This window comes from Serinus canaria, chromosome 3 (genome assembly GCF_022539315.1).
Source record: "Serinus canaria isolate serCan28SL12 chromosome 3, serCan2020, whole genome shotgun sequence".
Lineage (NCBI taxonomy): Eukaryota > Metazoa > Chordata > Aves > Passeriformes > Fringillidae > Serinus > Serinus canaria.
Genome location: NC_066316.1, coordinates 7,017,563 through 7,031,301, shown reverse-complemented (window position 1 = coordinate 7,031,301; position 13,739 = coordinate 7,017,563). Strand labels below are relative to the sequence as shown.

The 13,739-nt window shown below is 43.0% G+C and overlaps 1 protein-coding gene across 5 annotated transcripts in view; it reads right to left on the bottom strand.

Moving 5' to 3' along the window:
- Nucleotides 1-3,037: 3,037 nt before the first annotated feature.
- MACROD2 (mono-ADP ribosylhydrolase 2) overlaps nt 3,038-13,739 on the bottom strand; it is an 847,517-nt gene continuing 836,815 nt past the window's right edge. For 3 of the 5 annotated variants that reach the window (XM_050973226.1, XM_018918143.3, XM_018918141.3), the window contains 2 exons: nt 8,076-8,144; nt 3,038-6,301 (listed from right to left, as the gene is read on the bottom strand). In XM_050973226.1, coding sequence (XP_050829183.1) covers nt 8,083-8,144 — 62 coding nt within the window. In that variant the 3' untranslated portion in view covers nt 3,038-6,301; nt 8,076-8,082. The remainder of the gene's footprint in view (nt 6,302-8,075; nt 8,145-13,739) is intronic. The other 2 variants (XM_050973227.1, XM_018918142.3) reach the window with 1 other exon arrangement.

The following is a 13,739-nucleotide window of genomic DNA, read 5'->3' as shown; positions in this document are numbered from 1 at the left end:
TAATAACATACAATATTATGTAACACATTAACTACCCATCATCTGCTATGTACAGTTTATAGCAAATGCAGAATATATACTGCAGAAAATTTGCTTTGACTGGGGGAAAGAGGTAATCAATGTTTCCTCAGCACCTGGCCTCTCATTTCCCTTTTCTGCAGAAAAACCCCACACCCTGCTCTGGTGTGGGCCTGCTGTGAAGGGCACATTGGGCAGAGAGGGGATTTTTAATTTCATCATGCCCATTTGTGTACTTCTGGATTGGTGGGTCTCTGCTGCTTCTTTCAACTGTCTTGTGATTTGACCTCTCCTTCTCTGTTTCTGCTTTTATTTCACAGCAATTTCCTGACTTGCTGCTGCGATATAGTTTAAAAATATAATAAAGTCTTATAATTTAGATTTAAATTTCCCATCCAGAAGGACATTCCTGCCAAGCAGGTCCTTGGGAACTGGGGTGAAATAAGAAGGACTTGCACATGCAGGGCAAAGGCCAAAGAAGCTCCCTGGCCTATGCCACAGCTGGTGTCAGCACTGCAACCCAGCACTGAAAACTATTTATACATTAATATAAATAATGTTAATTTATTATTCATATTATAAATACAATATAAATTATATTTATATGGGGGAAGCCAGGAAGATCTTGGTGACTATTTTTGATAGGTGAGGTGTGTCCAGTTGCAAATGCCAGCCACGTTTTCCAACATCCACCCAAGTGCATGGGCTTGCTCTTCTGCCAAGGGGTGGGTGATGCTCAGCAGGGTTAAACTGGAGGAGAATTTCACCTGAGGTAGCCCCCCCAAGCCATGAGCCCTGAGCTGCCACCAGATGGAGCAACCATCCCAAGCACCTCCTCCACTGTCTGCATTTCTGTATTTTCATCAGGAATCTTTTTGGGGTGTTTTTTCTCTTTTTTTAAATTTTTTTTTTCCCCTGAAGGAACTCATTAGGGTAAATATTTTATCAGTGAATTTCTGAAACAATTAATAGTGATTTGACATTTACTTTAAGGAGTTCCTGATCATTTTAGTGGTGTGAGAAATTAGGGTATTTAAATGTCTCTGGATGTTTTTACTTCAGTTTAAAAAAAAAAAAAAAAGAGAAAGAGAAAAAAAAAAGAGAAAAAAAAGAAAAAAAAAAGCCCAACCCCAAGACTAATTAAAATCCCAAAGCACAGTTTTTACCTTACAAACAAACCAAGGTCATAATGACCCCTTTGGAAGCTGCTGTGTGAGGGGGCCAGGGAGAGGAATCAGAGCCAATTTGAAGCATGCACAAAACCCTCAGAGGAGATTCACATGGAAATCCTGAAAGGTAACCCAGTTTCTCTTGGAGACTCTCTCTGAGAAGCTGATTAGGGAAACTGTTCCTGTAGACACAGACTGACATCCAGAGCAATCAGCTCCACAGAGGACTTTCCCAGGCACAAATCCACCACTTCAACACCTTCCCTTTCAGACCTTGTTGAGAAATCTGTCAACAAGACTCTCCCAATCCACATCATGTGGGAACACATCCCTCTCTGTGAGGATCTGTGCCACTTCAAACACGTGCCCTTCTCCACTCTCCATTGGCATGGGCTCCTTCCTCTGGAGGTTGTGCCAGTCAAGAAGGGTGGCAGGGACAGCACTTTCTCCTGGCTAAGGAGGCAATTCATTTGCTCTCTCCTAAAACACACAGATTTTTGAAGTGGAAATAGAGTGGGTAAAGTAGGGGCTTCCACTGCTGTACAGTTCTGGGTATAAAGTGGAGGCAGCTGAAGCCAGGGAGAAGCACAGCTATTTCTGGTATTATTTTTCTCTCTCAGGTGAGCTCAGGCCATGGGCACACTTGGGGCCTGCATCCAGCAAAAGGCAGACATTCCCACAGCCATGCAGCTCCTGTGCCTTGTCCTCTTCCCTTTGGCACTCCAAGGGCTGCTCACAAATGGCTCCATGATATTTTCTGAGAAATCCCTTTGCCAGGGTTTCTTCTCCTGGGAAATTGAGAAGCCTCAGAGAAAAATGTAAATAATAATGATCTGATTCTCTTCTCCTGTGTTTGCTGCTTTGGAATGGGGTCTGGAGGTTGTTTACCAACAGGTGAATGTTTGATTGGTTCCATGTGAATTGTTTCTACTTAATGGCCAATCCCAGCCAGCTGTGAGTGACTGAGAAGTCAAAGTTTTTTATTATTCATTCTTTTCTAGACCTCTGATGTCTCCTTTCTCTTTCTTTAGTATAGCTTTAGTATAGTATAGTATAGTATAGTATAGTATAGTATAGTATAGTAGAATAGAATAGATAGAATAGAATAGAATAGAATAGAATAGAATAGAATAGAATAGAATAGAATAGAATAGAATAGAATAGAATAGAATAGAATAGAATAGAATAGAAACTCAGCCTTCTGAGAACATGGAGTCAGATTCTCATCTCTCACCTCGCCCTGGGGACCCTCACAGACACCACACACAAGGAGAGGTGGAATTTCAGAGAAGGAAGCCATTTGTTGGAGAGTGTGGAACCCACACAGCCCAGCCCCCTCACTTCAGTTATTGACGTTATAACCTTGGCTGAGAAGAGTAAGGCCAGGTTGGTACACAAAGTTTCACCTACATCACTGTCATGAAAGAAAAAAACCTCACTTTTGTGATCTTTGAAGTATCCTCTACCTATCAATTTTTAAAATGAATGATGGTAGAAAGGACAGATAACATCTAGCATTCATAATTCTTTATTGTACCAGTGGATTGCATATGTATGGAGTATTCTTTGACAGATAACAGATGCTGGGATTTAGTGCAACAGGACAGGTTTTGTAACATCTCTTGTGCAGCACTGGGACCAGTCAAGATGCCTTTTCCCCTCTGAGCTGTAAGATCCTCCAAAAATCCCACCCCCCTTCCAGGAGATATCTGGTTGTTACAAGAATCTGCCAAATGACAAGGTGCACTGCTGAGGGTACGTCCAAACCAAAATGTCCTTTGCTGACAACCAGAATTACCTCTGCACCACTGGCAGGGTGAGGAGGGCATAAAGACACAGGTGGCATTGCCTTGTCTTCAGGAGAAGCTTTATTAACTATTTGCTTTAACAAGGTAGTTATGAAGGCATTGCTTCTTTAGGTCACAAGGAAAGTAACGAGACTCAGGTTCAGCATGTCAATGACAAAGTAACAAGGAAGGCATATGTTAACCCATATAACTGCTAGACCATCTATTAGAAGACATTTTGCAAGCAACATTCTACATTTCTTTGCATTGAAGTAAAAACATATTTTTTTTTTTTTTGGTCAAGAAAATTACCTTTTTCAATTTTTACATTTTTTAAAACTTATATCACAAATGTCAGGGTAAGGCAAATCCTGGATGAACAATATGATAAAAATCCCTATTCCCCAAGAAAATAGATCCACATACTCTGTTAAATTTTGTAATTTTAAAAGCAAAGCTGGCATGCACTGCATATAAACTCTTTTTTTTTTTTTAATATAATTTAATTCAAGTCCTAAAGCAGAACAGTGTTAATTCAAAGAGAGGCTTTCTCAGTGCTTTATAGAAAGAGTGACAATTAGCTGCAGTGACCCATTGTTACAGACTATGTCTCAGTATCACCTTTGGATGTCATCATGGGAGCAGTCACCAGCCTGAGGAATATTGTGCCTAATGGCAGGGATGAGCACTTTCAGACACAGGAGGAACAACAATCCAGCACAGCCTCTCACACTGAATGCAAACATCAATCAGCACCCAAAGGCTGCTACTCCTTCTACACCACCTGCTGGGAATACATTTTGAGTTTAAAATCAAAATCCTTGACATAAATACCAGTCTGGAGATTCTCCATCTGACATTTGCTCTTCTACAAAACCAGCTCCTTCCCTCTCTGCATCTCCAGAAGAACATCAGAGACTGCACTGTCATAAACACAGCTGAGAACTCATGCTGCCCAAGTGTACTCACTTCATCAGTAGTGAAAAATGCCAACAACTCGAATCAAAACCCACCCAGAGGAGGACAGAGATAAACAAGGCTGCAAATAGCACAGTAAGGATTTAATCTGCTCATAGGTTTCCTTGCTTTTACACTTTCTGGACTTCATGCTTTGCTGACACACCATTGGGCAAATGGTTGTTTCGAAGACTATTGTCTACCAAATAAAAATGAAAAAGCAAATAAAATAAAAAGCAAAATGGAATTACTGCCAGGGGCTAGAGAGTGTCTAATATGATGCATCTTTGCAGCTAATTTTTTTTTCTTTAACTGCCAGTTGGTCTTCACAGGACATTTAAGGAATCTTTATCTCCTTCTGAATGACCACAGCTCAGCATCCAGCCTCCTGTGGGGCTGTCCCTTTGGCTCCTTGCTAAAGCCAAAGTTGGTGAAAGAAGGTTCTGGCATCTGATTCATGGCTAATGTTAATGCTGGCCATGGGGAAGCACGGTCAGAAGAGGTGCAGAGCTGCACTCAGGGGACTGGAAGGTCTCTTGAAGCCATCACAGCTATACCAGCTCCTGATGGATTTATCCACTCCTGACCTACCTACCTGTTGTCACAGCCTGTTCCAGTCATAACAACACAGTGTGAGAGATGCACAGAAACAAGAGGGACCATGCAGAGGAGTCCACATCCCAACAGACTCTGCCAAGCATGACCCCAAGGCTGGGAAAGGAGAGCATCAGAGGCACCTCAAAGGGAACAAGGAGTCCCTTCAGGAGTGTTTGGAGAGAAGAAGAGCCAGAGGAATGGGAGTTACCAAATACAGGTAATCTTAGCAAAATTCTCAAACAGATTAATAGGCTACATTACAATAGACTATCTTAGCAAAATTCTCAAACCAATTAATAGACTAACATTAGATTATTTACTCCTGTAATTGTTCCAACTTGGAGTTGTCCAGGTGATGAAGAAGCTCCCTGAGAGCCCCTCTGGCACCAGTCACACCTGGGTGTGACTCACAGAAAGACCCTTCTGATCCCACCTCTGCAAACATGCTGGAGCCCCACAGAGAAGGGGAGGTGGAGGGGAGCTGTACTTTCCAGGAGCTGCACTCTCTGTGTGTGTCATCTGATGCTTTTCCTGTTTTCCTTTCTAATCCTTGTTTTTCCTTGACACCCTTCTGAATTAACAACAGCCACTGACTGTCACAGCCTGTGTTAGGTGCCTTGACTTGCTGTTGCTCCAGCACAGGATTTATCATTGAAACTGCTCCAGCTGGGATGAACCCAGATCACAGCAGGACAGAGATATGTCTGAGATATGTCTCACCTTTTTTTTTTTTTTCCACTTTTTTTTCCCCTGGCCAGATGTTAAATACTTATTCTGTGATTCAGGAATATTTTGGGTGAAAAAAAAAAAAAAAAGAGTACAGAACCAATTGTTTTTCTTAAAATTATCAAATTAGGATCAATTACTGTGCTTCAAATGACCAAATTATTCTTAGCAGCACTTTAAAATACAGTTTGTAGCATATCCCACTAGGGACACAGGTTGCATGCTCTTCCATCCAGTGTATTTTCCATCAGTTTTGGTTACAGTACAGTTGGGAAATATACATGAAAACCTTTTGTTCCTTTTCTACAGATTTCAGTGCAGCATTTACTGGCAGAACAATTGACATATGGAGAGACATTCTTACCCAAATAAATGTTAATTGCTTTAAAAAAAAAAAAAAAAGAAAAATCCATGCATATGCAGTGGGAAATGTAATGAGGGCTCACAAAAGCTACTGTGTGAAGCTGTTAAAGCTGGGAGCTGTATTTAAAGATGCCTCTAATGCAGAGTCTTTCCAGCATTGAGGAAATGTCTGTTGCCTGCCTGTGCCCAAAGGTCATACTTGCAGCACTGGTTTTGAGATGCGCAGAACTAACTGGAAAAAGCAGGATTTAGGGTGCTGGCTGTTTGAGGCCACATGTGTTACTCACATGTAAGGACATGGCACAGCATAGGCTGATCATGGGAAAGAAGATAAAGATGCTAGAAAAGGGGTGGGCCTGGAAACAGGCTACTGATGGTGATGCAGGAGGAAAAAAGACCCAATATAGAGAGGGACTGACATTTCAGAAGAAACTGTTGTGAATGCAGGGTTGATTGCAAAACACTGTTAGACCTGGGAGGTGATGGTTCTTTCCAACAGACTTACAGAATGAAATGCAATGAAGAACAAGGAGAACTAAAAAGCAAAGACTCATTCCCCCAAAAGCTCCCCCCCTCCCAACGCGCTGATCATCTCTGTGTGCTCTTGTCGGCCAAGAATGATGCTGGAGGATGTCAGCGCCTGCCCACAGGGTTTCCTTGGGTCTCTCCTCTCCTGCATCCTTCCTTCACCACAGCAGCACAGAGAAAAAAAGGAAAGAAAAATGTTCAAATGTCTGCACAGAAGCCAGGTCTCTTGTCTCCCCCAAGTCTCATGGTTCCAGCAACAGATGCCCACGGTTTTGTTTTTTGCCCAATTTTTTTTTATTTGACACAGCTTATGTATAACAGCTACTGCTGGCTGAGCAAATCACCTGTGCTCATCAGGGTGTCTTGGTTTTCCAGAGCACCACCAACCCCCAGCTCTGGCAGGTGCTGTGGTGACAAACAACACAATAAAGTACTAAAAATAGGAAGCAGATGGACCTCCTTCGCTCCAGAACAACCCTTGTGAGATGCTCTGAGGTTTAACAGGCTGATCAATCCTCCCTGGGGATTGCTCCTAGTAATTAAAACAGCAGCAGTGGAGTTTGGATGACTTTGACAGCGAGTTGCAATGAATTCAATGCCTGCTTCCAATCCTGTGCATGCCATTGAACTGCTGAGCAAGACAGTGTGCCCAGGATCTGGCCCCACAGTGGAACTGAAGAGATTTATTAATTGATTGCTAATTCATGAGCAAACATTACTCCAGCCCTAAGCATTCACAGATAATAATTTCTATGGGAAAATGCAGCAGGAGAAACAGGCTTCCTTAGGGCCACATGAAAACTGGAATATTCAAATACCTTTTTTTAAACAGAGGAAGGGTATTAACATACTGATGTATTTTAAAGTTAAGGATTTCATTATTTGCTCTTCTTTGTTCGAGCATGAAGCTAAGGGAGGGGCAGGAAGAGTTATGGATGCTGTATTTTAATTAATATTTTGAGGGTGCATCCTATTTTTACTTCAGTACTTTTTAAATGGGACACCATCAGGGCTGCTTCTCACTCCAGCAGCACAGCAGCACATCCCCTGTGTGCTGACAAGGACCAAGAGTCATGTCCAATAATAAGACCTTGTGTTTTAAATCCCTGTTGTACAGCTGCTGCCACTGCACACCTTGCTCTTGGGCTGCATGAAACCCCGTGACAAGGGTAAACACAGCTTGTTGCTGTTGATGACATTGGTGCTTCTCAAAAACCTTACACCAGTGTGCACTGAAAACCACCTCTGAGGGAGGAATGGCTCCTGCTTCTTTTTGTTAGGGAGGAGCCTTGGAATCCTGTCTGCCCACAGCATTATTCATTTCGGTCTAGAAGAAATGCTGTTTGTGCCCATGAAAAACACTTCCTCAGCAGCCACCAGTGCTCCAGCCACAGCACTGTCACTTAGTGTGGGAAGCCAAAAAAAGCTCCAGAAGGCAGCAGAGCTCCAGAAGGCAGCTCTCTGACTTTGCCTTGCTTTTCAGTGGTATTGCTGAGGGAACATCAGGTACTGGAGAGCCAAGGGCAACAAACCCCTTAAAATGTGAACCTTTTGTTCCCAGAACACAGCTCATACAGAACTGAGCTTTGTTCCAACCAGCATAAATTGCCTGTCATTTTCCAAAGCAATGCCAAAAATTGTTTGCTCACTTATTCTCCTTATCTCAGTGCTGTTTTGCCTTCTGATGGTCTAAGACCATGCACTGCCTACACCCATTACAGCTGCAGACTGCTGCCATAATATTTGCTTGACAAATAAAGTTTTTCCTTTTTATGATGCAATACAGGCCATATTAGACAATTACTTCTCCCTTTTGTATTTTATTTAATATTTGGTGAATTTTAACTTTAATTCATGTGCTTTCAAAGCAGGTTTTCATACAGAAACTGTATGGAAAATAGGGGAGAAAAAATAGTTGTGAAGGTCTTACCTGTTCCTTAAGCTTTCTGCTCTGTTTCCATTGGCTCATTTATACTTTCAACTTGACTAATCATTTCAGCTGAAAAAAGAAATGAGCTGGTCATTAAACTCTATTAATGATACTCATTAAGTTTATCATGTGGAGTAATAACTGCTTTTAAACCAAAAGGGACATTTCTGGCATTAAGAAATCCCTTAAGTCATCAAATAGGTCTCTTAGGGGACCCATCCTAACCTGGAGTTCCCTGGACACTATGACAAACAGTCCTGCAAGGAGGAAGGCTTTGGCATCACTAGAAATGCAAGCCTCTGGCTCTAGATGTGCTCTTTGGTCCACATCCCTCCAGTGTGAGTTTGGAGTCCAGCCCAAGGTCAGTGGTTCATCTCTCTCTGCAGGCCACAGAGATGCAGCTATTGCCAGAGATCATCTGGAGTTTTGCTGGACTACGTGGTTTGACCCTCAGATTCAACCCTTGACCCTCTGATTCAAACACTGGCTTCTGACAAAGGCCCTGGCTGGACTCAGGCTGAGCCACAGGATGAACACAGATCCATTTCCATGGAAAAACAGAATCATTTAGGTTGGAAAAGACCCTTAAGATCACCGAGTCCAGCCAAAAACCTAACACTGCCAAGTCCCACTAAACCATGTCCCTAAATTACAGGAGTCAAGCTGAGACACTTTTGATGCCATCTCAGTTGCAGAGATGCTGCTTCCACAAGTTCTTGAACTGCAAATTGCTGAAACCCAGGGGAGGATTCAGAGGCAATGTCACCATATTCCTACAATAATAGTTTGTCAGTGGAAGATCCATTTAAAAGCCAGCCTCATTTTCATTTAAAATTACAAAAAAACCCAACAAACTAAAAAAAAAAAAAAAAAAGAAAAAGAAAATAAATTAAATAGAAGGCTTAAACTAATTTCAGTATGACGTTTGTCAAAATTGTCATCTAAACTATGGCAGGTGTGATTGGTTGAAGCGAGGCTGAATATAAATACCTGCAGTTTTAAGACCAATATCTAGTTTTTGTTCTGCACTGAATTTGAAGCCATTTATAGTAAAACCATTTTTTCTTTCTTTACCTGTAGGTTATGAGGCATTTGACATAGGTGACAGGGAAAAACCTCAAACATGAGTAGAGGATTTGGAAATTAAGATGGGAGAGAGGAAGGAAAAAACCCCAAAATCAATAATGATGCTACTTCCAGCCAGGCAGTATGATGTCTTTTCTGGATCAATATCATTTCAATGTACCTGCTAGAGTTTTGATGAATTATTTGTAAATTATTCATCACCCATATGCAGAGAAGATACTGTAATGGCTTCCTGGATGTAGGTGATGAGTAATAAGAAAAGTATCTTCTCCTGATTACAGAGCTCTGATGCACATCACATTCAGCAAGCTTGTGTTCTTTAGCAATATTTGCATAGAAAAGACAGGATTCTTTATAAAAAAATCACTGAAGGAAGGCTGCTGCACACTGACAACAGCATCCCCTCCCAGCCTCATCATGCTGGACAGCTTCACTGGCAGTATTTGTTGAAAATACCATCAGCTTTCACTCCCATTCTAAAGAAATCCCCTGCAAAATAAATCTGGACTTGAAAGGTGTGGTGAGGCTCTGTCAGCATCCCAGGTGAACCTTTCCCTATGTACTTGTGACAGAGCCCAGCTCTTTGCAGGAGCTCTGCTGGGGACAGGGAGGTCTGACTGAAGGATGGATGGGCTTCTGCAGACACTGAGTGAGCCCCCACATCTGCCACCAAGAGGGCAGCCACACAGTTCTCTCTGTTTAGCTGGAACACAGCTAAAACAGGGAAGCACAAGAACACAAGGAAGAACTGCCACCAGGGATGGTGGGAAGGATTCACAGTCCTTGCTTCCTCCCAGGTACCCTGTAGCCCTGGCTGTTCTACATCCAGTCACATCACAAGCCCAAGTAGGGCTTCTCCCTGATAAGCAAGGTTTTTAGAGGTTTTAAACTGCTAACTCACCTTAGCAGCCTGGTTGCCCCTCCCCATTATGTGCCACATCAGCCAACAACTCTGAGAAGCACCTGGAGTGCAAAGGGATGCACATCTCCTAAATTCAGTTTTACCTGCACCTCCTTCTGCCCCTTCACAGATGGTTTTTGTGCCAGAAATGGACATCTCTGTGCAATGGATGGGGACATTCTCTGTCTGATTTCTTTTAAATTTTGACCCATTGGGGCCCAAAATTATCAGCTCTCAAGTGATGACCAGGAAGGGATTTCTCCCCCAAGAGCAAGAAAGTTCCTTGCAAGAGGAGAAGAAATAACCCAGAAAATAATTCCCACCTTAACAGGATGAAGGAGAAGACAAATGGGCAAAGACAATGGCAAATGGGAGACTGGAGAGCCAAGTTAAGAGAGAGTTAGTGCATTTCTTTAGTCTAGGATATTATGCCATAGAAATGGACAGCAGATGACTCTAAAATGCTACTGTTGGTTTAAACCAGGATGGAGCTTTCCACAGGCTTGAAACAAAAAAGATGATGGAGCAACCCCACTGGGAAAAGTTTGATCTGACTAATACAAGCTGGAAAATAAAAATTGCCTTAGTAATCTCTAGAGGTGGAAGAAGGAAAGGAAAAAAAGGGAAAGGGAAGGGAAGGGAAGGGAAGGGAAGGGAAGGGAAGGGAAGGGAAGGGAAGGGAAGGGAAGGGAAGGGAAGGGAAGGGAAGGAAGGGAAGGGAAGGGAAGGGGAAGGGAAGGGAAGGGAAGGGAAGGGACGGGAAGGGAAGGGAAGGGAAGGGAAGGGAAGGGAAGGGAAGGGAAGGGAAGGGAAGGGAAGGGAAGGGAAGGGCAAGGGAAGGGAAGGGAAGGGAAGGGAAGGGAAGGGAAGGGAAGGGAAGGGAAGGGACGGGAAGGGAAGGGAAGGAGAAGGGAAGGGAAGGGAAGGGAAGGGAAGGGAAGGGAAGGGAAGGGAAGGGAAGGGAAGGGAAGGGAAGGGAAGGGAAGGGAAGGGAAGGGAAGGGAAGGGAAGGGAAGGGAAGGGAAGGGAACGGAAGGGAGGGAAGGGAAGGGAAGGGAAGGGAAGGGAAGGGAAGGGAAGGGAAGGGAAGGGAAGGGAAGGGAAGGGAAGGGAAGGGAAGGGAGGGAAGGGAAGGGAAGGGAAGGGAAGGGAGGGAGGGAGGAAGGGAAGGACAAAGGAAAGGAAAGGAAAGGAAAGGAAAGGGAAAGGAAAGGAAAGAAAGGAAAGGAAAGGAAAGGAAAGGAAAGGAAAGGAAAGGAAAGGAAAGGAAAGGAGAGGAAAGGAAAGGAAAGGAAAGGAAACGGAAAGGAAAGGAAAGGAGGAAGAAGAAGGATGCTGTCAGGGAAATACCCTCTAAGAACCCAATCACCAAAGGTGGGTTTTGACTTCATTAATAAAAACTAATCAGCAAATCTGTCCTGGGCACAAGAAATTTAATATACAAGGGTCCTAGCTGTGATGGCTGATGGAAATGGGCAGCACAAATATGTGTCTGTGTACACAGCCCTAATCCAGGCTGCAGATGCACCTTCTGACAGTTTTCCTGATGGAGAATCAATCCCAGGCCTCAAATAATAGTAATTTCTCAAATATATCACTCTCATGGACCTGCCCACTGGATGAACCAATACTGAGATCCACCTAAGCTGTCTAAACTCTCTGCATCTCTAATGCACTTTCCACTGTGCTGCTGAACATGGAATTAAAGCACAAGGGCTGAGCTGCCAAGGGGGATGCAGTGATACATGCTTGTGCTCTCAGCTGTGAAGCAATGAGATCTCCTGGGGCAGAAAGAAGGGGACCAGAGGAAAAAAATGGGGAATTTACATAAAAATTACTGTTAAAGGGAATGAGTTTGATCCTTCCTCTGTTTTTTTTAAACATGCAGTACATGTCCACAAGGAAAACCACCCTGTACCATAATCCTAGTAGCAATTTAAGGTGCCTAGAAACAAAAACTTCTCTGACAAGTGAAGTACTTTTTGGCAGCCTAAGCAAACACTCTTTTCCTGTTCTTTCACGTAACTTAGCAAGTTCAAAGAAAAGAAAGGTACAAGATGAGTCATATGTAGAAGATGTTACAAGATAAGCAAGATTTGAAACAGAGAAACCTATCAAGATCCTCATTTCAGAAACTGCTAGCTGGTCCTGCTGTCCTGTCATGTTGAAAAGTTATGCAATCACTTTCCTTCCCAGCCAGAAATCCCTTGAGATATCCTTCAGTAAATGTGGATTTGTTTTCACTAAGTAGCCCAAAGTATCCCATGGATTCACAATTCAAATGTTTTAATGTGCTTTGACTTTTGGGTTTGTTCAAAGAATGAGCCAAGAAGGTTGCTTTGGCTTTATTCTGCACTTCTACCAGTAACAGCATGATCTCCAGCATTTTTAATAAAGAAAACTTCACTATGCACACTTGCTCTTCCTGTGCTTGCAAACTTCTTTACAGGCCAGTATCTAATCAGTCACCAGTTCAAATGCTGCAGCACAATCTGACAGCAGAGAAAGGAAATCAGCATCAGATTCTCTGTGTAACTCATAGCAAAACCAGTATAATTGGTTTGTCTCTGAGGTGTATAAAAGTCTCCCTTCAATTTGTATTATGTCAGTGTTGAGGAGGTGAAAGAAAGAGTTAAAAAACAGCCTTCACTACAGAGAGAGTCTAGGGGTATAAAATGAGGATTGTACCCCCAGTCCCAAACCCACTGCTGGTTGGGGCAGTAAAAAAGCCCCTCTGTGTGAAACCCAACAAAACCCTCTGAGAGCTGACCAAGATGAGTGAAGAAAGCCTCACCAAAGCCTAAGCTCCAATATGCTGATTCCCACCATCATTTCTTCACACACAGGATGAATCAAGGAAGTAAATTATTATTATTATTTTTTACCAGGATGGTGCACAGTTGCAGATTTGAGCAGCATCCCAGTACTCAGCCCTTGCTGGGATTTGCCACACAGATGGGTCATTGGCTCACCAAGATCAATGTTGGATGAATATAATTTCCAAGTCAGGAACTGTGGGTTGATTATGTCACAAACCTGACTGGAACTGCTGTTGGGTCAACTAAATAGTGGTTATTTTATTAACAGCTAAAGTCCTAGTGAGAGAACTGTATGGATACTGAAGGAGGAAGAAAGGGAATCCCAAGAATGGGATTAATACAAGTTCAGAGTGGTTATACTGCCAAACACCTCCCCCTTGATGGAGCTGGGCACAAAAATGTTCAGAAATAATTCTCTGACTGCAATTAGACCCCCAACCTCTTGACCAGTTCTATACCAAGACCAACATTACAGTGGGTCTAAAATATTCTTTAGTTAAAAGGCAGGCAGTGTAGGACATGCCAACTGAACACAGGAACCCAATCAAATTAAAAAGCAGGGCTACAGTGCTGAAAGTCACTTCCACTGGACTCCCAAGACAGTAGAGATGGTGTAAACTCTCAAAATGACGCAGCTGAAGAGACTGCAAGTATAACTCAATGTTTTAGGAGGAAACATATAAACAAACTCCAGACAGGCAATGCTAGGCATCAGCTTCAGGACTATGTGGAGAGTCTCAGAATGGTTTTGCTTGGAGCAGACTTTAAGGACCATGCAGTTGTAGTCCCCTGCCTTGGGCAAGGACACCTTCCACCACACCAGGCTGTTCCAAGCCCCCACCAGCCTGGCCTTCAACA